The sequence below is a fragment of the Salmo salar genome, chromosome 15, assembly GCF_965601325.2.
Source record: "Salmo salar chromosome 15, fSalSal1, whole genome shotgun sequence".
NCBI classification, from domain to species: Eukaryota; Metazoa; Chordata; class Actinopteri; order Salmoniformes; family Salmonidae; genus Salmo; species Salmo salar.
This window is the reverse complement of record NC_138305.1, coordinates 4,253,967-4,278,525: the sequence shown is the minus strand read 5'-3', so window position 1 is coordinate 4,278,525 and position 24,559 is coordinate 4,253,967. Positions and strand designations below refer to the sequence as shown.

The 24,559-nt window shown below is 43.0% G+C and overlaps 1 protein-coding gene across 2 annotated transcripts in view; it reads right to left on the bottom strand.

Moving 5' to 3' along the window:
* The window catches only part of LOC106570833 (uncharacterized), a 63,247-nt gene that overhangs the window by 11,913 nt on the left and 26,775 nt on the right, over positions 1-24,559 (bottom strand). For both annotated transcript variants that reach the window (XM_082961557.1, XM_082961558.1), the window contains exons 3-15: positions 18,656-18,755; positions 15,850-15,935; positions 15,332-15,503; positions 12,100-12,279; positions 11,827-11,949; positions 11,549-11,682; positions 7,797-7,827; positions 7,611-7,704; positions 7,367-7,487; positions 6,198-7,258; positions 3,027-3,144; positions 1,096-2,933; positions 856-961 (exon numbers count right to left, since the gene is read on the bottom strand). In XM_082961557.1, coding sequence (XP_082817683.1) covers positions 856-961; positions 1,096-2,933; positions 3,027-3,144; positions 6,198-7,258; positions 7,367-7,487; positions 7,611-7,704; positions 7,797-7,827; positions 11,549-11,682; positions 11,827-11,949; positions 12,100-12,279; positions 15,332-15,503; positions 15,850-15,935; positions 18,656-18,755 — 4,164 coding nt within the window. The remainder of the gene's footprint in view (positions 1-855; positions 962-1,095; positions 2,934-3,026; positions 3,145-6,197; positions 7,259-7,366; positions 7,488-7,610; positions 7,705-7,796; positions 7,828-11,548; positions 11,683-11,826; positions 11,950-12,099; positions 12,280-15,331; positions 15,504-15,849; positions 15,936-18,655; positions 18,756-24,559) is intronic.

Genomic DNA, 24,559 nt, shown 5'->3' with positions numbered 1-24,559 from the left:
CCATTAATTGCCACAGTTTAGACTACCGATAGATCTGCGTTCTAACTCCCCCTTGTGATAGTGTGGTGCAATGACAGAATGCCACCATCTACCACAAACAGTCGCAGCATAAACTCGGAACTTTTAAAAGAAGAACCACTGTACATTTTCCCTGACACCCAAAAGTACTTGTTACACTTTGAATGCTTAGCAGGACTGGAAAATGGTCCAATTCACACATATATCAACAGAACATCCCTGGTCATCCCTACTGCCTCTGATCTGGCAGACTCACTAAGCACAAATGCTTAATTTGTAAATGATGTGTGAGTGTTGGAGATAGCCCATGGCTATCTGTAAATTAATATAACAAGAAAATGGCGCCGTCTGGCTTGCTTAACGCCAGCTAGCTGGATAGCTATCTTAACTAGCTTCTTTCGGTTTGATGCAGTCAAGACAGGTACTATGTAAATAAATGATATGATAAATAACTAACAATAAGTGAGTCCACCAGCGCGAGTCGACTTGGTTTCTATCTCTCTCCACCTCCCTGCTCCCCTCTTCAATTTTGAGCTAATGCTCTGCTCGCACTCCCTGGTGCATTACAGCTCTGGTTAATAAAGTAGCTAAAAATAACAAGCCGTTTTTCTCCTCCTACTAACGTTACCATATTGTTGCGTTATGTATTTGTTTGAATTGACATTTTCACTTCATGATGATGATGATCGGGACAAGTTAGTTGTTTTGTGATAACTGCACTGTGATTCGAATATTGTGAGGAAAAATATATTGTTTATCGGTTAGGGATTTTGTCTTAACATTAAGGATACCAATTTCGTTTGAACGTTTAAACGTTCACACCCATAGTATACATACCTCAGCTAACTCCTCTTTGTCGGATTCAGCAACAGCAGCATCTCCTTCTTTATTCTCTTGCTGATGCTTTGCCACTGGCTTCTCTTTGGGAGTCTCCACCTCGATCCTATACCACAAAGAAATATATCCTCAATCCTAAACCACACAGACATGCCAAAGTGAATTACCTTAAATTAGACAATAGCTATTTCACTGAAATACCTATGAACACAAAAAAGCTATATTCCCATTCTCTGTTACCTGATGACTTTCTCTGATTTGTGTTCCTCAGGCTGCTTCTCTGACTCCTCGACAAAAGCAACCTCAGCCACCGGGAACCCTTCCTCTTTTTCTTTTTCCTCCTCCTCTACTACACTCTCCTCTTCTGCCTCTACATTATCCTCCCCTTCTTCCACTGTGGGTTCATTTCCTGTTTCCTCCTCCTCTGCATCTTGTTCCTTATAATCCACAGAGGACTTGCTTTGTAAGGACTTTCGTTTGGGTGTGGCTGCTGCGACTGTTTTTGTCCTGCTCCTCTTAGCTCTAGTTTCCACAACTGGAGAAACTTTCACAACCTTCTCAAAGCTTTCTACTTCAACTGCCTCTTCCTCTTGGGTTGTTGTTGTTGTGGCTTTCTCTTCCTCAACAGCTTTTTCCTGGGCTTTGTCATCTACTTCCTCCTCTGTTGTTTCATCTGGTTTGTCTGCCTCTTCCGCTTCAACAACAGTTGGTGTGGATTTGCGTCTAGGTGTGGCAGGGGCAGGAGGAGAGGCAGATGTCCTTTCTCTCCTCAGAACTTTGGCTTCCACTACTGGTGCCAGTTCTTCTTCTTCCCCACCTGCATCTTCCTCTTCAGGTGGTGAGATCTTCTCCTTTCCCTCAGCAGGTTTCTCAACTGCTGGCTGCTCCTCTTTCACTGTCTCCTCCTCAGCCTCAACAGGTGTTCTGAGATGAGTGGATCTTGGTCGTCCTCTTCTTTTCTTTTCCTCCTTAGAGGGTTCTTTGGCTGTTTCTTCTTTGTTCTCTTCTTCGTCTTCATCGGTTCCTGACACCTTGTTTGGAGCCTCCACCTCGATATCTGAGGCCACAGTTTTTTTCTCCTCTTCCACTGGTACAGTTTCAGCTGCAGCTTCAGTTTCCGCTTCCTTCTCTTCCTCCACCTTTTCGTCTTCCTCAGTTCTTGTTTCCTCTGCCCCCTTTTCTTCCCCCACACTCTCCAATGTTGCAGCTGCTGCTTCATCCACTTCTTTCTCGTTCTCTACCTTTTCTTCCAAAGCTTCCTTAACAGGTTTAGGCAACTCCCCTTCCTTCTCCTCCTCTTCCTCAGGTTCTTTGCAGGCTTGTGTGGATTTCTGTCTGGGATTTGCAGGAGCAAGAGCAGAAAATCTGCCTCCATCTCTCTTCAGAACTATGGTTTCCGCTACCGGTGCATCTTCTTCTTCCTCAGCTGGCTCTTCCTCCCCCTCCTCTTCTTTGGGTTGTTTGCCTCTTTGGGTGGACTTCTGTGTCGGAGTCGGTGTAGCTGGAACACTTTTTCTTCCTCTCCTGAGGACTCTTGTTTCTACCACTGGAGCTTTTTCTTCCACAGCAGGCTCTTCCTCCTCATACTGTTTGCCTCTTCTTGTGTACTTGCGTTTTGGAGTCGGGGTAGCTGGAACACTTTTTCTTCCTCTCCTCAGGACTCTTGTTTCTACCACTGGACCTGCATCTTCCTCTTCAGGTGGTGAGATCTTCTCCTTTCCCTCAGCAGGTTTCTCAACTGCTGGCTGCTCCTCTTTCACTGTCTCCTCCTCAGCCTCAACAGGTGTTCTGAGATGGGTGGATCTTGGTCGTCCTCTTCTTTTCTTTTCCTCCTTAGAGGGTTCTTTGGCTTTTTCTTTTTCGTCTTCATCGGTTCCTGACACCTCCTTTGGAGCCTCTTCTTCCACCTCTGATCCCACATTTTCTACCTCCACTTGTGGTTGCAAGGTTTTCTTCAGGTCCACTAGTACCACAATGGCCTTCTGAAGCTTGAGTGTCTGTGTTGTAACAGTCTCTCCGATCTCCTCTCTAAGCTCAGGCTCTACTGCTGTGTCCTCTGTGGCTGTGTGAACAACATCCTGTCAGTTATTGAAAAAAGAAAAGATAGTGTGTCACTTAAGACTCCTTACCCCTGGACACTTGTTTCCGAATCGTATGAATCATATTTGTACCTCAGCTAACTCCTTTTTGTCAGATTCAGCAACAGCAACAACTTCTTTATTCTCTTGCTGATGCTCTGCCACTGGCTTCTCTTTGGGAGTCTCCACCTCTGTTTCAATATCCTCAATCCTAAACCATACAGATATGCCAAAGTGAAACACCTTAGTTTAGGCAATAGTTACAGTACCTTCAGAAAGTATACACACCCCTTGACTTTTCCAACATTTTGATGTGTTAGACTCAATTTAAATGTGGTAACACTAACCTAACTGACTGTCACACCCTGATCTGTTTCACCCGTCTTTGTGATTGTCTCCACCTCCCTCCAGGTGTCGCCCATCTTCCCCATTATCCCATGTGTATTCATACCTGTGTTCTCTGTTTGTCTGTTGCCAGTTCGTCTTGTTTGTCAACCCAACCAGTGTTTTTGTGTCAGCTCTTGCCTTTCTCCAGTCTCTTATCTCGTCCTCCTGGTTTTTGACCATTGCCTGCCCTGACCCTGAGCATGCCTGCCGTCCTGTACCTTTGCCCCACCTCTGGATTACCGACCGCTGCCTGATCTGACCCTGAGCCTGCCTGCCGTACTGTTCCTTTGCCCCTGTTGCTGTAATAAACATTGTTACTTCAACACAGTCTGCATCTGGGTCTTACCTTGATTCCTGATACTGACAGAGTGAAAAGAAGAAGGCAGGTACGGAATAAAAAATATTCTGTTTGCAACAAGGCACTAAAGTAATACTTAAAAGAATGTGGCAAAGCAATTCACCTTTTGTCCTCAACACAAAGTGTTATGTTTGGGGCAAATCAAATACAACATATTACTACCACTCTCCATATTTTCAAGCATAGTGGTGGCTGAATCATGTTATGGGTATGGTTATAATTGTTAAGAACTGGGGAGTTTTTCAGGATAAAAAAAACTGAATGGGGCTAAGCACAGGCAAAATCCTAGAGGAAAACCCGGTTTAGTCTACTTTCCACCAGATACTGGGAGATTAATTCACCTTTCAGCAGGACAATAACCTAAACCACAAGGCCAAATCTACAATGGAGTTGCTTACTAAGAAAAAAAAGTGTATGTTCTTGAGTGGCCGAGTTACAGTTTTGACTTAAATCTGCTTGAAAATATATGGCAAGAATTGAAAATGGTTGTCTAGCAATGATCAATAACTAATGTGACAGAGCTTGAAGAATTTGTAAAGGCACAATGTGCAAATATTGTATATCCAGGTGTGCAAAGCTCTCAGAGACTTACCCAGAAAAAGACTCACAGCTGTAATCACTGCCAAAGGTGATTCCAACATGTATTGACTCAGGGGTGTAAATATACTGCTCAAAAAAATAAAGGGAACACTTCAACAACACATCCTAGATCTGAATGAAAGAAATAATCTTATTAAATACTTTTTTCTTTACATAGTTGAATGTGCTGACAACAAAATCACACAAAAATAATCAATGGAAATCCAATTTATCAACCCATGGAGGTCTGGATTTGGAGTCACACTCAAAATTAAAGTGGAAAAACACACTACAGGCTGATCCAACTTTGATGTAATGTCCTTAAAACAAGTCAAAATGAGGCTCAGTAGTGTGTGTGGCCTCCACATGCCTGTATGACCTCCCTACAACACCTGGGCATGCTCCTGATGAGGTGGCGGATGGTCTCCTGAGGGATCTCCTCCCAGACCTGGACTAAAGCATCCGCCAACTCCTGGACAGTCTGTGGTGCAATGTGGCGTTGGTGGATGGAGCGAGACATGATGTCCCAGATGTGCTCAATTGGATTCAGGTCTGGGGAACGGGCGGGCCAGTCCATAGCATCAATGCCTTCCTCTTGCAGGAACTGCTGACACACTCCAGCCACATGAGGTCTAGCATTGTCTTACATTAGGAGGAACCCAGGGCCAACCGCAACAGCATATGGTCTCACAAGGGGTCTGAGGATCTCATCTCGGTACCTAATGGCAGTCAGGCTACCTCTGGCGAGCACATGGAGGGCTGTGCGGCCCCCCAAAGAAATGCCACCCCACACCATGACTGACCCACCGCCAAACCGGTCATGCTGGAGGATGTTGCAGGCAGCAGAACGTTCTCCACAGCGTCTCCAGACTCTGTCACGTCTGTCACGTGCTCAGTGTGAACCTGCTTTCATCTGTGAAGAGCACAGGGCGCCAGTAGCGAATTTGCCAATCTTGGTGTTCTCTGGCAAATGCCAAACGTCCTGCACGGTGTTGGGCTGTAAGCACAACCCCCACCTGTGGACGTCGGGCCCTCATACCACCCTCATGGAGTCTGTGTCTGACCGTTTGAGCAGACACATGCACATTTGTGGCCTGCTGGAGGTCATTTTGCAGGGCTCTGGCAGTGCTTCTCCTGCTCCTCCTTGCACAAAGGCGGAGGTAGCGGTCCTGCTGCTAGGTTGTTGCCCTCCTACGGCCTCCTCCACGTCTCCTGATGTACTGGCCTGTCTCCTGGTAGCACCTCCATGCTCTGGACACTACGCTGACAGACACAGCAAACCTTCTTGCCACAGCTCACATTGATGTGCCATCCTGGATGAGCTGCACTACCTGAGCCACTTGTGTGGGTTGTAGACTCTGTCTCATGCTACCACTAGAGTGTAAGCACCGCCAGCATTCAAAAGTGACCAAAACATCAGCCAGGAAGCATAGGAACTGAGAAGTGGTCTGTGGTCCCCACCTGCAGAACCACTCCTTTATTGGGGGTGTCTTGCTAATTGCCTATAATTTCCACCTGTTGTCTATTCCATTTGCACAACAGCATGTGAAATGTATTGTCAATCAGTGTTGCTTCCTAAGTAGACAGTTTGATTTCACAGAAGTGTGATTGACTTGGAGTTACATTGTGTTGTTTAAGTGTTCCCTTTATTTTTTTGAGCAGTGTACTTATATAAATTAGATATTTCTGTATTTCATTTTCAATAAATGTGCTAAAATGTCTAAAAACATGTATTCACTTTGTCATTATGGGGTATTATGTGTAGATGGGTAAGAAGAAAAATATATTTAATCAATTTTGTATCCAGGCTGTAACACAAGAACATGTGGAACAAGTCAGCAGGTATGAATACTTTCTGAAACCACTGCATTTAACTTATCATATGTTTTACTGTATTCCATAAACACTTGAAACAAATCAATATTCCCATTCTCTGTTACCTGATGACTTTCTCTGATTTGTGTTCCTCAGGCTGCTTCTCTGTCTCCTCAACAACAGCAACCTCAGCCACCGGGAACCCTTCCTCTTTTTCTTCCTCCTCTACTACGCTCGCCTCTTCTGCCACCACATTATCCTCCCCTTCTTCCACTGTGGATTCATTTCCTGTTTCCTCCTTCTCTGCATCCTGTTCCTTATAATCCACAAAGGACTTGCTTCGTAAGGACTTTCGTTTGGGTGTGACTGTTTTTGTCCTGCTCCTCTTAGCTCTAGTTTCCACAACTGGAAGAACTTCCACAACCTCCTCAAAGCTTTCTGCTTCCACTTCCTCTTGGCTTGTTGTTGTTGTAGCCTTCTCTTCCTCAACAGCTTTTTCCTGGACTTTGTCGTCTACTTCCTCCTCTGTCGTTTCATCTGTTTTTCCTGCCTCTTCAACAACAGTTGGAGTGGATTTGCGTCTAGGGGTGGCAGGGGCAGGAGGAGGGGCAGATCTCCTTCCTCTCCTCAGAACTTTGGCTTCCACTACAGCTGCCTCTACTTCTTCCTCAACCACCTCTTCCTCCTCTTCCACAGGTTGTTTGACTCTTCTTGTGGACTTGCGAATTGGAGTCTGGGTAGCTGGTACACTTTTTCTTCCTCTCTTCAGGACTCTTGTTTCTACCTCTGGAACTACCACTTCCTTTTCAGGTGGTGAGATCTTCTCCTTTACCTCAGCAGGTTTCTCAACTGCTGGTTGCTCTTCTTTCACTGTCTCCTCCTCAGCCTCAAAAGGTTTTGTGAGACGAGTGGATCTTGGTCTCCCTCTTCTTTTGTTTTCCTCCTTAGAGGGTTCTTCGGCTGTTTCTTCATCGGTTTCTGCCACCTCCTTTGGAGCCTCCTTCATCTCCTCCACCTCTGAGGCCACATTTTCTACCTCCACTTGTGGTTGCAAGGTTTCTTTCAGGTCCACCAGCAACACAGTGGCTTTCTGAATCTGAAGTGTCCGGGTTGTAACAGTCTCTCCAATCTCCTCTCCAAGCTCAGGCTCTACTGCTGTGTCCCCCGTGGCTGTGTTAATGACATCCTGTCAAAAACAAAATGAAAAGAGAGTGTGTCACTTAAGAATCCTTACTCCTGGACACTTGAAAAACAAAGATGAATTGTTTAGGAATCGTATGAATCGTATTTGTACCTCAGCCAACTCCTCTTTGTCGGATTCAGCAACAGCAGCAACTTCGTCTTTATTCTCTTGCTGATGCTCTGCCACTGGCTTCTCTTTGGGAGTCTCCACCTCTGCTTCAATGTCCTCAATCCTAAACAACACAGACATGCCAAAGTGAATTACCTTCATTTAGGCGATATCTATTTAACTGTTCATGTGTTTTACTGTATTCCATGAACATTTGAAACAAAGCAATATTCACATTCTCTGCTACCTGAGGACTTTCTCTGATTTGCTTTCCTCTAAGATCTTCTTGCGTTTGAGGCCGCTGCTCCTTCCTCTGGATGTAACCGGCATTTCTTCATTCTCTGAAAACATTCACCACAATTGGCATTAGGAAGAGAAAAGCCTATTGTTAGATTTTGTATGTTATCCAGTAAATGAATCAACCAATACTTGCCTTTTGTCACCCTGACCAGTGTAACTTCCTCCTATGAACAGAGAAATGTGATTGTAGACCATGTATTAAGAGTGAATAAGGTATCATTTTATGAACGAAAAACATAATTCCATTGTACACATTGATGTAGTGGTACAAAAAAAATATGTGGGTTAACTCAGATCGCCGGTCGCAGTAGAAAATGTTTGCTCCCTATAACTTTCAATCCATTTTGCCCCAAAAGGTAAACTGTCTTGTAAAAAAAGGAGTTTACCATGTGTTTACCCTCCACTACACTAATTGATTGTACATAAGTAAATAATACAATACAAAAATTCATACTGAACAAAATACAAAATATATCACAATAATTAAATAAAGGTAAGGATGCCACCCAGTTTGCTCACTATCGCCCTATCTTTGATAAACACTGATATTAAACTGTTTTTTTAAATGTTGTCATCCCATCTCGAGACTTAATTACCAAAAATTGGTCCGCACAGACCCAAGCGGGTTTTTAAAAAGCGTTTATCCTTGGATAACCTCTGTTGCCATTACATATCTTAGATGCTTCATCAGAAACAACAGCTGTATTATCTCTCAGTGCTTTTGATTGTCTATTCTAGTCTATTTTCTTGTCTGTCTTGGAACATATGAATATTGGTTCCAATTTCATTAGTATGATTCAAATACTATATGCCAATCCCTCAGCCATGGTTATAACAAGCAATATCTGCTCTGCTCCGTTCAGAATCACTAGAAGCAGCAGAAAGGCGATCCAATTTCCCCTTTGCTATTCTTATTATCCCCTGGCCCAGGCAATTCCTCAATCAAAGGAAATAACACCAATGTACAGATCACTTCATCTCATTATACGCAGACAATATTTTACTATATCTCTACTGGCGCAGGGTGCTATACCGTATTTGACTATATGCCAGTGTTGAGGTACGGAACTGTTGTTTTTACTTTACCTTCTATAACGGTATTTTAATGTTTGGTTTGTTAAATGTGATACACAACTATGGCGCGTATAATGTCACTTTTTATACTTTACACCATTTGCTACTTGAGTCATCTCTCTGCCTCTTGCTGCTGCATGCCACTACAAACCACACCAAGCCCTGCCTCTGTCACTCAAGGGGAGAGATGTTGTTCGACCACGGAGTCACGAGTACCTTCTTGCCGTTCACTCTGCATGGTCAGATGGATGCAACGATGCTGTCACGCTTGCTCCCGCTCTTCCCCCCTGGCGCTCGAGGGCACCAGGCTGCCCTGCATTACGCACTCCTGCCACCATCATTACGCACACCTGCCTTCCCTCGTCACGCACATCAGCGATATTGGACTCCCCTGGACTCAATTACCTGTTTATTACCTCCCCTATATTTGTCACTTCCCCAGCTCAGTTCCCCGCTGCTGCATTAATTGTCTTACGTCTGTGTTTTAACCGGTTCTGACGGTGTTCCTGTCCTGTTTTCATGTCTGTTCCGATTAAATGTTGACTCCCTTTTTCCTGCTTCTCTTCTCCAGCGTCATTCCTTACAGATGCTAGTTTGTCTTTTCGTTGTCATGTCAAACAACAATGTATTCTATGTGCTTCTATAGAATTAGAACAATCATTCTATTTTCATGATTCCAGCAGTAAAATACTGTAAAATACCATCATACTGTCAAAAATATTGTGATATATGATATGTCCATATCGCCCAGCCCTAATCTCTTTCTTCAAATCAATTGAATCCGACCTCAGTAGATGGAATAATATCCCAGTTGCTTTAACCGGCAGAATATCTATTGTCAAAATTAATATATTGCCACAACTGAATTTCTGTAGTTCAATGCTTCCCATTGCTCCCCCTTCTGGCTATTAGGATAAAATTCCTAGTGCGGTTTAAAAATGTATATGACAAGGTAAACGATCTTGGATAAAATGAACACATTTACAAAGAGGGAAAGATGTACAGTAGGAGGACTATCGTCCACCAAACTTTTAATTACATTTCCAGTCACACTTTTGGATCCCCCCAATGGTCCTTTACCAATATCATGAACAATAACTATTTGAGAACATTCCAAGATTTGAAAGATACATACACATTACTAGGCAACTTATTTTTTCTATATTTACAACTTAGGTCAGCTATGCTGTCTCTTTGGAAACCCAACTACCAAACCATCCAAAGATGGGATTTATAAATAAACTATCTGGCTCCCGAAAGGACTGATCACTATAATATATAAACAACTTTTGTATTTGCTCATATTCTGAGCTAGCCATTAAAACAATATGGTCCACATATCTAATTGAATCTGAATAACCCTTCAACTGGAACAGAATCTGGAAAAACATGACCTTGGCATCCCGTAATCCAAACCATTAACATATACATTTTAAATTTGCTCACAGGCTGTATTTAACACCAAGGAAACGTTTTATGATGAAATTGGCCCCAACTCCCACTGTTCACTGTGTACCCTAAATCAGGTAGGCACATTCCTTCATATGATGAGATAGTACCCTGCAGTTAAATGCTTCTGGGGAAAAGTTACAAAATTCATTTAGAAATGCATTCATTTAGGCCTCCCGAGTGGCGCAGCGGTCTAAGGCACTGCATTGCAGTGCTTGAGGCGTCACTATAGACCAGGGTTTGATCCCGGTCTGTAGTGAGCAGTTCATGATCCTAGGGTGGCAACAGATACATTATGTGATTTCAATCTGGCTTTCTTCTTTCTGTTTTGTTTTATACTGCTCAATCCAACTTCAAACAAGAAGCATTTTCATGAATTTCTGCATTTCATGCACTTTTGTTATCATTTCCACACTGTGCCACACAGCACTGCATGATATGGGCAAACAAATATAGGCCTAGGTAATTGTGAACTGTTGGACTCATGGAAATGGAGTGATTATTCTAATACTAGAGTTTGAATATAGTGGGCAGCACCTTGAATACATTGTTGTTTGACATGACAACGAATGAATAAGCCAGGGAGGAATTATTGACATGGTAGAAACCAAATTGTTGGTCTGTGTTTCCACATGACCCTAATTAGATGTTGCATTACATGTTTTCTTACCTCATGTAGCTAGCTAACATTTTCATGCTTTTCCTATTCCTCTTTGGTTTCCTCTTTGATTTAGAAGACACTGTTGTATAAACAAAATGCTTATCTATGCCTACACCAGCACTGGTACAAGGCTGTATTAGATAGCTGTGTTTGCTCTGACTCTAAGTACATTTAGCAAGCTAGCTAGCCAGCTAATTAGAAGTTAGCATTAGAGGCTAACAATATTTATTTTAGCCACAACTTGCTAATAAAAGACAAACTAGCAGTAAAAAAACACAAAATAATAGTGTAATTATAGAACACGTCACCAACATCTTGTTGCATCAATCTGACTATGCAGACTGACTGCACTGCAGAGCGAACTGAAAGGAGGTGCTTGTAACTCCATGGTTGAGCAACTGTTCTTTCCTTGAGTGACAGGGTGCAGGACAGGGGGCAGGGCTTGGTGTGGGAAGTGGCATGCAGCAGGAGAAGAGGGAGAAAGACGACTGAAGTAGCAAACGGAGTAAACTATAAAAACTGATATTACACACGCTGGAGTTACATAACACATTTAACAAACCAAACATTGAAATACTATTATAGAGGTTAAAGTGAAAACCCAAACCGGTCCGTGCATCAATACCGATATAAAGTAAAACGGTATACCGCCCCGCCCTATTTATTTACATTAAATATATTGATAGATTTATAAAACATACCACAATTTCAACGGTGTACTCCATGGCTTCCTGTTCCTGTAAGTGTGAAGTCACTTCCTCCATAACCACCTCGTTTTCAGCCACGTCACGGTTCACTACAGAGTGCTCCGTAAAAGACAGGTTCTTGGATAAGGCTGAGGGAAAAAATTCCATTGTTTTATTGAGAATTGTCTATGTTTAAGGCATATAATGAGGAGTCAATCTAGCCACCTGAATACAGAAATCAAGACACTTAGGGGACGAGCACATCTTCCATTTTAAATCTGTGATAAACATACTGCTCATGGCCATGGCCTGGATCTTGTTGGCTATGTTAGTCCTCTGGCTGGGTCCTCCAACACTCTCCACTTCCCACAGTAGGTCTCTGTGGGCTGGGTACAGGCTCAGATACTTCCCACACACTGGAGAACAAAACAGAGCAGTTGTTAGGAAAGTGGACTTGTACTGTAGGCTGATGGCTGCAAGTTAGGGAAGTCTGGGAAGTTTTGAGATCTTTCAACCACCCTTGTATTTCTCTGTGTGAACAACTAGTAAAAAAGGTTGATTATTACCTTTGTACATAGCTTTTGAAAGGGGGTATCTCAACCCAAGGCATTCCTCTTTGAAACTGTCAACAAAGTTCTCCAGCATCTGAAGACCCAGACCGTTGCCACGGTGACACTTCCTGACGAATATGGAATCCATGACAGGAATGTGATAGCATTGGGTTAAGAAGGAACTGCACAAGCTGCCTATAGGGAAAACAAATGGAGAAGAGATGTCAAGATAGCCAGACATACAATATGTATAAAAGTACAGACAGCATACATACAGTCAGTGGTATAGTGTTCTTTTTTTAGGTGAGGGGGCCTTTAATTATTTTTTTTTTGTCATTTCTCAATCAAAGCTTGTACCGACACATGTAACCTATTGAGTATCATTATAGAATAGGTCTATGCATAAAATGCATCCTCCAATTGCAACCTCTTTCTATTCCCACACCGATTGTCAGAACAAAATGTTATATTTTTAATACCCTCAAACACCAAGCTAGGCATACCTCATTTCAAAATAAACCGTCATCACTGTCAATCGTGAATGATAATTCTTCACGTTTCACCGGTGAAAAGTCCTAACTGCTTGTCAATCATTTGATTTCAATCAGTTTCATGGTAATATGCATTTAGATCTTCTTGAATGACTGTTTTGTGAGCGAATTAGAGCTGATGGTGTTAACAAACTATTCACCTTTCTTGTAGGTCTATTTAGTTTCAATCAAAACATAGGCCTGCTTAGTGTTGCACGCTATTGAGTTTTGGCCACGAGATTTTTTTTTTTTTATATACTATTCAGCTTCAGATAATAAATGTTTTTGGTGTAACATGTTATAGCCTACTATTATTATATGTGGTTCTGTTGTGGAAAATAGGCCAACAATTAAAAAAATATATATATATCTTTATTTTAACAGGGAAAACAGACTGAGACCTGGATCTCTTTTACGGCTGTGCCCTGTGTAACATGTTGACATGTACAGTTTTAGGCATACAGACAAGAACATTTCAAACATACAAAACAAAGACACAATTCAACAGAAACAATCACAGACAACATCATATTGATCCTCCATAACATTTTTGAAATGGGCAAGGGACACCAGAGTGTCTAACTGAAGTTGGATCTGCAGTTTGTTCTATAAATAAGGTGCAAAGGAACTGAAGGCAGTCCTACCCAACTCTGTGGAGACCGCAGGAGTCTCTAATGTAATCCACATCTGTGATCTGGTTTTAAAATTAATATATCTATTGGAAATGAATGATGATATATATGGAGGTAGTTTTAAAAGAAGTGCTTTATAAATAAACAAGAGAGCATGTTGCTCTCGCCTCACAGATAGAGAAGCCCAACCCACATGTTGATATAGGATACAGTGAATAGTTTTGTAACTATCACCCGTGATAAACCTGAGTGCACAATGGTAAATAGCATCCAGTGGTTTTAATGTGTTTGCCGATGCATGCATATAGATAATATCACCATAATCTAAAACGGACATAAAAGTAGCCTGCACAATTTGTTTTCTATTTGCAGAGGACAGACAAGCCCTGTTTCTGTAAAGGAACCCTATCTTGAATTTGAGCTTTTTTCCCAATTCAGTAACATGTTTTTTAAAAGAAAGCCTATCATCTAACCATACACCTAAGTATTTATATGCAGAGATCTGTTTGATTTGAGTACCATCCAAGCTAGTGATTACAAAAGTGTTTCTAACTGAGAGTTTAGACCTAGAAAAAAACATGACATTTGTTTTCTTAGCGTTTAAAACAGGTTTAAGCTGTAAAAGAGACCCCTGTAGTATCCTAAAATCAGACTCCAACTACCTGAAAGCTTGGTCCGCTGTTGGAGCAATAGAGTACATCACTGTGTCATCTGCATATAAATGGAATTTACAATATCTGACATCATCACCAATGATGTTTATATAAAGTGAGAACAATAGTGGGCCAATTATTGAACCCTGAGGGACCCCTTTAAGTAACTGTAGGGGGTCAGACTTGACCCCGTCGACCATGACGGCCTGAGTTCTATCTTTAAGATAGTCATAAAACCATCGGCAGGCATCAGTGCCCAGACCTATAGATGACAGCTTACTCAAAAGGATAGCATGGTCTACAGTGTCAAAAGCTTTTGACAAATCTACAAACAACGCAGCACAGTGCTTTCTATCATCTAAGGCATTTGCAATATCATTTACAACAAGCATAGTGGCCGATGTGGTACTGTGTTTAGATCTAAAACCAGATTGATTGGTGCTAAGAATACTGTTAGCAGAAAGAAATGAATCATTATGTGATCTTGCGAGATATTGATTCAGCTTTGAGCTTTACTAAAGGAGAAGTGAGAAGTGATAATCGTCTATTTGTAATAATAATAATAATCATAATAAGTGATGAGTAGGACTATTAGATGTAGGCAGCAGATCTTGTTGAGGGTTATTTTAAGCGATTTGAGCGCCCTTTAAATGGTGGTGGTTAAAAGGACAGCACCGTAACCAAGTGTCCTGTCCCAGAATGCAGTGTGGGTCACATATTGTTCTGGGTTCCACTGCACAAGAGGGGGTCCATGGAGTTTTATGAACATCAAGGCAGACACACGGTGAATTTGGATCCTAGATCTCGTGGGTGTGATGATAAGGTTCATGCGGGGAATCAGTTTGTCTGCATACGCTATAGAGTGAGGTACGTTTCTGTAAGCTAAGCACTCGGAGAGTAGGGCAAGTGAAGTCCATAACAAATGATTTTGAAGACAGACGTTTTAGAAACCTACCTTTAGGCTGCTATAGCCTAGATATTTACAGTATTTAGTATGTCATTCTATTGTTTTGATTGAATTTGAGTGGTAATGAAATATAATTTATTTAGAATTGATCAGAATACATTTTCCAGAAATATTTCTACCAGCTCCATGTATTCTCAAATTGCACTACATCCCAGCATACAGTACATACATAGAAACATCTATGAGAAGTGAAAATTGGCTATGTGAATTAAGCATTATCTGTGTTATACAATGCACACATATGATCTTCAGTATCTGAATAATTCATTATTAACGGTCACCCATAGTTTATTTAACAGCACCATAACTAACACTTAAAGCACATAACCTCAGTGCTACCACGTCATATCTCATATGTGATGAGGATTCTAGCCTAAGATGGCTGCCATGCATCACCCAAAAAGGTGCTACTTAGTGGAGGTGGATAATGATTAGTTACTCACAACAATAAAAGCTGTTTCGTACCTGAAGGTTTGACTGAGTAGAAGCCGACAGCCTGTCCGTCTTTCCAAAGGATCTTGGCGTAGTGGTTCTCTCCATGGCAGAGGAAAGGTAGTTCGCCTGAACTAATCTCCTTGGCTCTGTACACCACACGGTTCAAAACGTACAGAACTATCCGCTCCCCTATGGTCTCCACCTGAAGACAAACACACAGCCATGACACACAGCCATGACACACAGCCATGAAACACAGCATGACACACAACCATGTCAGCACCACTAAGTGTCTCATTTCATTCACTGACCCATACTGTCACATTCTCCAATAAGATATCATCAAATAAACACACACAATTGTATCTTTGAGCTATCCTGGTTGCATCTTATTTTCAAACTATTTAACTTTGTTATAATTGTATAATAACTTTTACAACAATAGTGAAAACTGATGCACGTGCTATTTTGAATATCTCTACTACCGGTGGTCTAATTGCAACAAACAGCAGTCATTTTGTTTTCAAAGTAGAGACAACTAATCATACCTCCACAACTCCATCTTTGTCAGAGTCTGCTGTTTTTAAGATATTCTCCAGTGACCACCATTGATCCAACAGGTACAGCCCCACCGCTAAGAGAAAACAGACAAAAATGGTAGATAAATACAACATATCAACTATATATAAACTCCTTTTAAACACTTGGGGCGGCAGGTAGCCTAGTGGTTAGAGCGTTGGGCCTGTAACCGAAAGGTTGCTAGATCAAATCCCTGAGCTGACAAGCTAAAAATCTGTTGTTCTGCCCCTGAACAAGGCTGTTAACCCACTGTTCCTAGGCTGTCATTGTAAATAAAATAGTTTGTTAACTATTACATTTGGTAAATACAGTCAGGCCCACAATTACTTGCACCCTTGATAAAGATGTGCAAAAAAGACTGTATAAAATAAATTATACAAATTCTGAGCTTTTTTGTATGCAAAAAATTGAAATGCAAAAAAAATCATAATTATTTGTCCTAACGGATTTGCTCAGAAAAAGATGTGCAAGGAGCCTTTTTTTAAGTTCATTGGCACCACTGTTTTGGCACCACTGTTTTCAATACCTTTCAATACCTCACCTTGCAAGGAGCCTTTTTTTCAAATGTTTTATGAGGTTGGAGAACACATTGGGAAGGATCTTTAAAGAGTAGGTATGGGGTTCTTTTCTGCCTATGCATCCTTCTATCAACGTAAAACCCATCACTGGTGTGCGTTGCCAAAGAGCTCTATTTTCATGTCATCTGACCATAGCGATGGTTCCAATCCAATTGCCATTGCCGTTTTGCAAACACCCAAGGCATTTACATTTTGTTGGATGATAGGAAAATAAAGCTATTTGGCCACACACACCAGTGGTGGGTTTGGCGTTGAAAGAAGGATGTGATAAGCATAAAATGTCTCCGTACCTACTGTAAAATACGGTGGTGGATCTTTGATGTTATGGGGCTATTTTAATCAGTATTTTTGCTCCTCCTTATTTATCAAGGGTGCCAATAATTTTGGACCTGGCTGTGGTGTGTGTGTGTGTGTGTGTGTGTGTATATATATATATATATATACACTGCTCAAAAAAATAAAGGGAACACTTAAACAACACAATGTAACTCCAAGTCAATCACACTTCTGTGAAATCAAACTGTCCACTTAGGAAGCAACACTGATTGACAATACATTTCACATGCTGTTGTGCAAATGGAATAGACAACAGGTGTAAATTATAGGCAATTAGCAAGACACCCCCAATAAAGGAGTGGTTCTGCAGGTGGGGACCACAGACCACTTCTCAGTTCCTATGCTTCCTGGCTGATGTTTTGGTCACTTTTGAATGCTGGCGGTGCTTTCACTCAAGTGGTAGCATGAGACAGAGTCTACAACTCACACAAGTGGCTCAGGTAGTGCAGCTCATCCAGGATGGCACATCAATGCGAGCTGTGGCAAGAAGGTTTGCTGTGTCTGTCAGCGTAGTGTCCAGAGCATGGAGGCGCTACCAGGAGACAGGCCAGTACGTCAGGAGACGTGGAGGAGGCTGTAAGAGGGCAACAACCCAGCAGCAGGACTGCTACCTCCGCCTTTGTGCAAGGAGGAGCAGAAGAAGCACTGCCAGAGCCCTGCAAAATGACCTCCAGTAGGCCACAAATGTGCATGTGTCTGCTCAAACGGTCAGAAACAGACTCCATGAGGGTGGTATGAGGGCCCGACGTCCACAGGTGGGGTTGTGCTAACAGCCCAACACCGTGCAGGACGTTTGGCATTTGCCAGAGAACACCAAGATTGGCAAATTCGCCACTGGCGCCCTGTGCTCTTCACAGATGAAAGCAGGTTCACACTGAGCACGTGGCAGACGTGACAGAGTCTGGAGACGCCGTGGAGAACGTTCTGCTGCCTGTAACATCCTCCAGCATGACCGGTTTGGCGGTGGGTCAGTCATGGTGTGGGGTGGCATTTCTTTGGGGGGCCGCACAGCCCTCCATGTGCTCGCCAGAGGTAGCCTGACTGCCATTAGGTACCGAGATGAGATCCTCAGACCCCTTGTGAGACCATATGCTGGTGAGGTTGGCCCTGGGTTCCTCCTAATGCAAGACAATGCTAGACCTCATGTGGCTGGAGTGTGTCAGCAGTTCCTGCAAGAGGAAGGCATTGATGCTATGGACTGGCCCGCCCGTTCCCCAGACCTGAATCCAATTGAGCACATCTGGGACATCATGTCTCGCTCCATCTACCAATGCCACGTTGCACCACAGACTGTCCAGGAGTTGGCGGATGCTTTAGTCCAGGTCTGGGAGGAGATCCCTCAGGAGACCATCCGCCACCTCATCAGGAGCATGCCCAGGCATTGTAGGGAGGTCATACAGGCACGTGGAGGCCACACACACTACTGAGCCTCATTTTGACTTGTTTTAAGGACATTACATCAAAGTTGGATCAGCCTGTAGTGTGGTTTTCCACTTTAATTTTGAGTGTGACTCCAAATCCAGACCTCCATGGGTTGATAAATTGGATTTCCATTGATTATTTTTGTGTGATTTTGTTGTCAGCACATTCAACTATGTAAAGAAAAAAGTATTTAATAAGATTATTTCTTTCATTCAGATCTAGGATGTGTTGTTTAAGTGTTCCCTTTATTTTTTGGAGCATATGCATGTTGTTCCTGAAGACACAAAACATAGATTGGGGCATTACACAATTATTTGTTAGGAGAGAAGATTTGAACAACCCATGTTTCAAACTATCCCAGTTTAACCATGAGCCGTCTCCATTTTGTGTCAACACCAGCAACACTTTCCCCATAAAACAGTGTGAGTCACTCAGTCACCTGTAAACTGGTCCTGTTGGGAGAACAGGGCGAGGACTTTCTGTCTCAAGTTGTCTCCATATAGAGGAACGAAACCCACATTGGAAAGACCAATGGGCACCTGGGAGAGGACATGAGCGCAAGGTCAAAGTTCAACCATTAGCTTATAGTATCAACATGACAGAATATTTCAAATGATATGAATTATATCATATTATATTTCCCAGACCAAAGAGCAAATCCTGTCCCTGAATGTCTGCAGCTGGTTTCCCCTGGTTTCAAGACAACATACCCCAGAGGACATGGTCCCAAGAAACAAAGAGATCTGCTGTTGGATCTGACAATTAACCTTGATGGTTGTACAGTCGTCTCAAATAAAACTGTGAAGGACCTCGGCGTTACTCTAGACCCATATCTCTTATTTGATGAACATATCACGACTGTTTCAAGGACAGCTTTTTTTCCATCTACGTAACATTGCAAAAATCAGAAACTTTCTGTCCAAAAATGATGCAGAAATATTAATCCAATGCTTTTGTCACTTCTAGATTAGACTACTGCAATGCTCCACTTTCCGGCTACCCGGATAAAGCACTGAATAAACTTCAGTTAGTGCTAAACACGGCTGCTAGAATCTTGACTAGAACCAAAAATGTGATCATATTACTCCAGTGCTAGCCTCTCTACACTGGCTTCCTGTTAAGGCTAGGGATGATTAAGGTTTTACTGCTAACCTACAAAGCATTACATGGGCTTGCTTCTACCCATCTTTCCAATTTGGTCCTGCCGTACATACCGCCGTACGTTCGCTACGGTCACAAGACGCAGGCCTCCTAACTGTTCCTAGAATTTGTAAGCAAACAGCTGGAGGCAGGGCTTTTTCCTATAGAGCTCCATTTTTATTTTATATTTACATTTAAGTCATTTAGCAGACGCTCTTATCCAGAGCGACTTACAAATTGGTGGATTCACCTTATGATATCCAGAATGGTTATGGAATGGTCTGCCTATCCATGTGAGAGACGCAGACTCGGTCTCGACCTTTAAGTCTTTCTTGAAGACTCATCTCTTCAGTAGGTCCTATGATTGAGTGTAGTCTGGCCCAGGGCTGTGAAGGTGAACAGAAAGGCACTGGAGCGACGAACCGCCCTTGCTGTCTCTGCCTGGCCGGTTCCACTCTCTGCACTGGGGTTCTCTGCCTCTAACCCTATTACGGGGGCTGGGTCACTGGCTTACTGGTGTTCTTCCATGCCGTCCCTAGGAGGGGTGTATCACTTAAGTGGGTTGAGTCACTGACGTGATCTTCCTGTCCGGGTTGGCGCCCCCCTTGGGTTCGTGCCGTAGGGGAGATCTTCGTGGGCTATACTCGGCCTTGTGTCACGATGGTAAGTTGGTGTTTTGAAGATATCCCTCTAGTGGTGTGGGGGCTGTGCTTTGGCAAAGTGGGTGGGGTTATATCCTGCCTGGTTGGCCCTGTCCGGGGGTATCGTCGGACAGAGCCACAGTGTCTCCCAACCCCTCCTGTCTCAGCCTCCAGTATTTATGCTGCAATAGTTTGTGTCGGGGGGCTAGGGTCAGTCTGTTCTATCTGGAGTATTTCTCCTGTCTTATCCAGTGTCCTGTGTGAATTTAAGTATGCTCTCTCTAATTCTCTTTTTCTCTCTCTCTCTCTCTCTCTCTCTCGGAGGACTTGAGCCCTAGGACCATGCCTCAGGACTACCTGGCCTGATGACTCCTTGCTGTCCCCAGTCCACCTGGTCGTGCTGCTGCTCCAGTTTCAACTATTCTGCCTGCGGCTATGGAACCCTGACCAGTTCACCGGACGTGCTACCTGTCCCAGACCTGTTGTTTCCTCTCTAGGTTTCTTCCTAGGTTCCTGCCTTTCTAGGGAGTTTTTCCAAGCCACCGTGCTTCTACATCTGTATTGCTTGCTGTTTGGGGTTTCAGGCTGGGTTTCTGTATAGAACTTTGTGACATCTGCTGTTGTAAAACGGCTTTATAAATACATTTGATTTGATGTTGTGCAGCACTGGATCCAAGCTTCTCACCCACAGCACATGACTTTGTTGTGGCTATGGAATTGTTAGCTAGCTAGCTTTAACTGTAACACATGAAACTCTACCCAGTTATTTTATCTGTTTCATCTGGTGTATTTACCTGTGTAGAGTGTGACAGAGTGAGGGTTTATTTACCTGTGTAGAGTGTGACAGAGTGAGGGTTTATTTACCTGTGTAGAGTGTGACAGAGTGAGGGTTTATTTACCTGTGTAGAGTGTGACAGAGTGAGGGTCTATTTGTGTAGAGTGTGGCAGAGTGAGGGTTTATTTACCTGTGTAGAGTGTGGCAGAGTGAGGATTTATTTACCTGTGTAGAGTGTGGCAGAGTGAGGGTCTATTTACCTGTGTAGAGTATGGCAGAGTGAGGGTCTATTTACCTGTGTAGAGTGTGACAGAGTGAGTGTCTATTTACCTGTGTAGAGTGTGACAGAGTGAGGGTCTATTTACCTGTGTAGAGTGTGACAGAGTGAGGGTCTATTTACCTGTGTAGAGTGTGACAGAGTGAGGGTCTATTTACCTGTGTAGAGTGTGACAGAGTGAGGGTCTATTTGTGTAGAGTGTGGCAGAGTGAGGGTTTATTTGTGTAGAGTGTGGCAGAGTGAGGGTTTATTTGTGTAGAGTGTGGCAGAGTGAGGGTTTATTTGTGTAGAGTGTGACAGAGTGAGGGTCTATTTGTGTAGAGTGTGACAGAGTGAGGGTCTATTTGTGTAGAGTGTGACAGAGTGAGGGTTTATTTGTGTAGAGTGTGGCAGAGTGAGGGTTTATTTGTGTAGAGTGTGACAGAGTGAGGGTTTATTTGTGTAGAGTGTGACAGAGTGAGGGTCTATTTGTGTAGTGTGACAGTGTGAGGGTCTATTTGTGTAGAGTGTGACAGAGTGAGGGTCTATTTGTGTAAAGTGTGACAGATTGAGGGTTTATTTGTGTAGAGTGTGACAGAGTAAGGGTCTATTTGTGTAGAGTGTGACAGAGTGAGGGTTTATTTGTGTAGAGTGTGACAGAGTGAGGGTCTATTTGTGTAGAGTGTGGCAGAGTGAGGGTTTATTTGTGTAGAGTGTGGCAGGGTGAGGGTCTATTTGTGTAGAGTGTGACAGAGTGAGGGTCTATTTGTGTAGAGTGTGGCAGGGTGAGTGTCTATTTGTGTAGAGTGTGACAGAGTGAGGGTCTATTTGTGTAGAGTGTGGCAGGGTGAGGGTCTATTTGTGTAGAGTGTGACAGAGTGAGGGTCTATTTGTGTAGAGTGTGGCAGAGTGAGGGTTTATTTGTGTAGAGTGTGACAGAGTGAGGGTCTATTTGTGTAGAGTGTGACAGAGTGAGGGTCTATTTGTGTAGAGTGTGGCAGGGTGAGGGTCTATTTGTGTAGAGTGTGACAGAGTGAGGGTCTATTTGTGTAGAGTGTGGCAGAGTGAGGGTTTATTTGTGTAGAGTGTGACAGAGTGAGGGTCTATTTGTGTAGAGTGTGACAGAGTGAGGGTTTATTTGTGTAGAGTGTGACAGAGTGAGGGTCTATTTGTGTAGAGTGTGACAGAGTGAGGGTCTATTTGTGTAGAGTGTGACAGAGTGAGGGTCTATTTGTGTAGAGTGTGACAGAGTGAGGGTCTATTTGTGTAGAGTGTGACAGAGTGAGGGTCTATTTGTGTAGAGTGTGGCAGAGTGAGGGTTTATTTGTGTAGAGTGTGACAGAGTGAGGGTTTATTTGTGTAGAGTGTGACAGAGTGAGGGTTTATTTGTGTAGAGTGTGGCAGAGTGAGGGTTTATTTGTGTAGAGTGTGACAGAGTGAGGGTTTATTTGTGTAGAGTGTGACAGAGTGAGGGTCTATTTGTGTAGTGTGACAGTGTGAGGGTCTATTTGTGTAGAGTGTGACAGAGTGAGGGTCTATTTGTGTAAAGTGTGACAGAGTGAGGGTTTATTTGTGTAGAGTGTGACAGAGTAAGGGTCTATTTGTGTAGAGTGTGACAGAGTGAGGGTTTATTTGTGTAGAGTGTGACAGAGTGAGGGTCTATTTGTGTAGAGTGTGGCAGAGTGAGGGTTTATTTGTGTAGAGTGTGGCAGGGTGAGGGTCTATTTGTGTAGAGTGTGACAGAGTGAGGGTCTATTTGTGTAGAGTGTGGCAGGGTGAGTGTCTATTTGTGTAGAGTGTGACAGAGTGAGGGTCTATTTGTGTAGAGTGTGGCAGGGTGAGGGTCTATTTGTGTAGAGTGTGACAGAGTGAGGGTCTATTTGTGTAGAGTGTGGCAGAGTGAGGGTTTATTTGTGTAGAGTGTGACAGAGTGAGGGTCTATTTGTGTAGAGTGTGACAGAGTGAGGGTCTATTTGTGTAGAGTGTGGCAGGGTGAGGGTCTATTTGTGTAGAGTGTGACAGAGTGAGGGTCTATTTGTGTAGAGTGTGGCAGAGTGAGGGTTTATTTGTGTAGAGTGTGACAGAGTGAGGGTCTATTTGTGTAGAGTGTGACAGAGTGAGGGTTTATTTGTGTAGAGTGTGACAGAGTGAGGGTCTATTTGTGTAGAGTGTGACAGAGTGAGGGTCTATTTGTGTAGAGTGTGACAGAGTGAGGGTCTATTTGTGTAGAGTGTGACAGAGTGAGGGTCTATTTGTGTAGAGTGTGACAGAGTGAGGGTCTATTTGTGTAGAGTGTGACAGAGGGAGGGTTTATTTGTGTAGAGTGTGGCAGAGTGAGGGTTTATTTGTGTAGAGTGTGGCAGAGTGAGGGTTTATTTGTGTAGAGTGTGGCAGAGTGAGGGTCTATTTGTGTAGAGTGTGGCAGAGTGAGGGTTTATTTGTGTAGAGTGTGACAGAGTGAGGGTCTATTTACCTGTGTAGAGTGTGACAGAGTGAGGGTTTATTTGTGTAGAGTGTGACAGAGTGAGGGTTTATTTGTGTAGAGTGTGACAGAGTGAGGGTTTATTTGTGTAGAGTGTGACAGAGTGAGGGTTTATTTGTGTAGAGTGTGGCAGGGTGAGGGGTTATTTGTGTAGAGTGTGACAGAGTGAGGGTTTATTTGTGTAGAGTGTGACAGAGTGAGGATAGAGACTGAGGAACAGCTTCTATCTCAAGGCCATCAGACTGTTAAACAGCCATCACTAACTCAGAGAGGCTGCTGCCTACATGGAGACCCAATCACTGGCCACTTTAACAAATGGATCACTAGTCACTTTAAATAATGCCACTTTAATAATGTTTACATATCTTACATTACTCATATCATATGTATATACTGTATTCTATACCATCTACTACATCTTGCCTATGCCGCTTGACCGTCGCTCATCCATATATTTATATGTACATATTCTCATTCACCCCTTTAGATTTGTGTGTATTAGGTAGTTGTTGGGGAATTGTTAGATTACTTGTTAGATATTACTGCACTGTCGGAACCAGAAGCACAAGCATTTTGCTACACTAGCATTAACATCTGCTAACCATGTGTATGTGACCAATACAATTTGACTTGATATTTACCTGTGTAGAGTGTGGCAGAGTGAGGGTCTATTTGTGTAGAGTGTGACAGAGTGAGGGTCTATTTGTGTAGAGTGTGACAGAGTGAGGGTCTATTTGTGTAGAGTGTGACAGAGTGAGGGTCTATTTGTGTAGAGTGTGACAGAGTGAGGGTCTATTTGTGTAGAGTGTGACAGAGTGAGGGTTTATTTGTGTAGAGTGTGACAGAGTGAGGGTCTATTTGTGTAGAGTGTGACAGAGTGAGGGTTTATTTGTGTAGAGTGTGACAGAGTGAGGGTCTATTTGTGTAGAGTGTGACAGAGTGAGGGTCTATTTGTGTAGAGTGTGGCAGAGTGAGGGTTTATTTGTGTAGAGTGTGACAGAGTGAGGGTTTATTTGTGTAGAGTGTGACAGAGTGAGGGTTTATTTGTG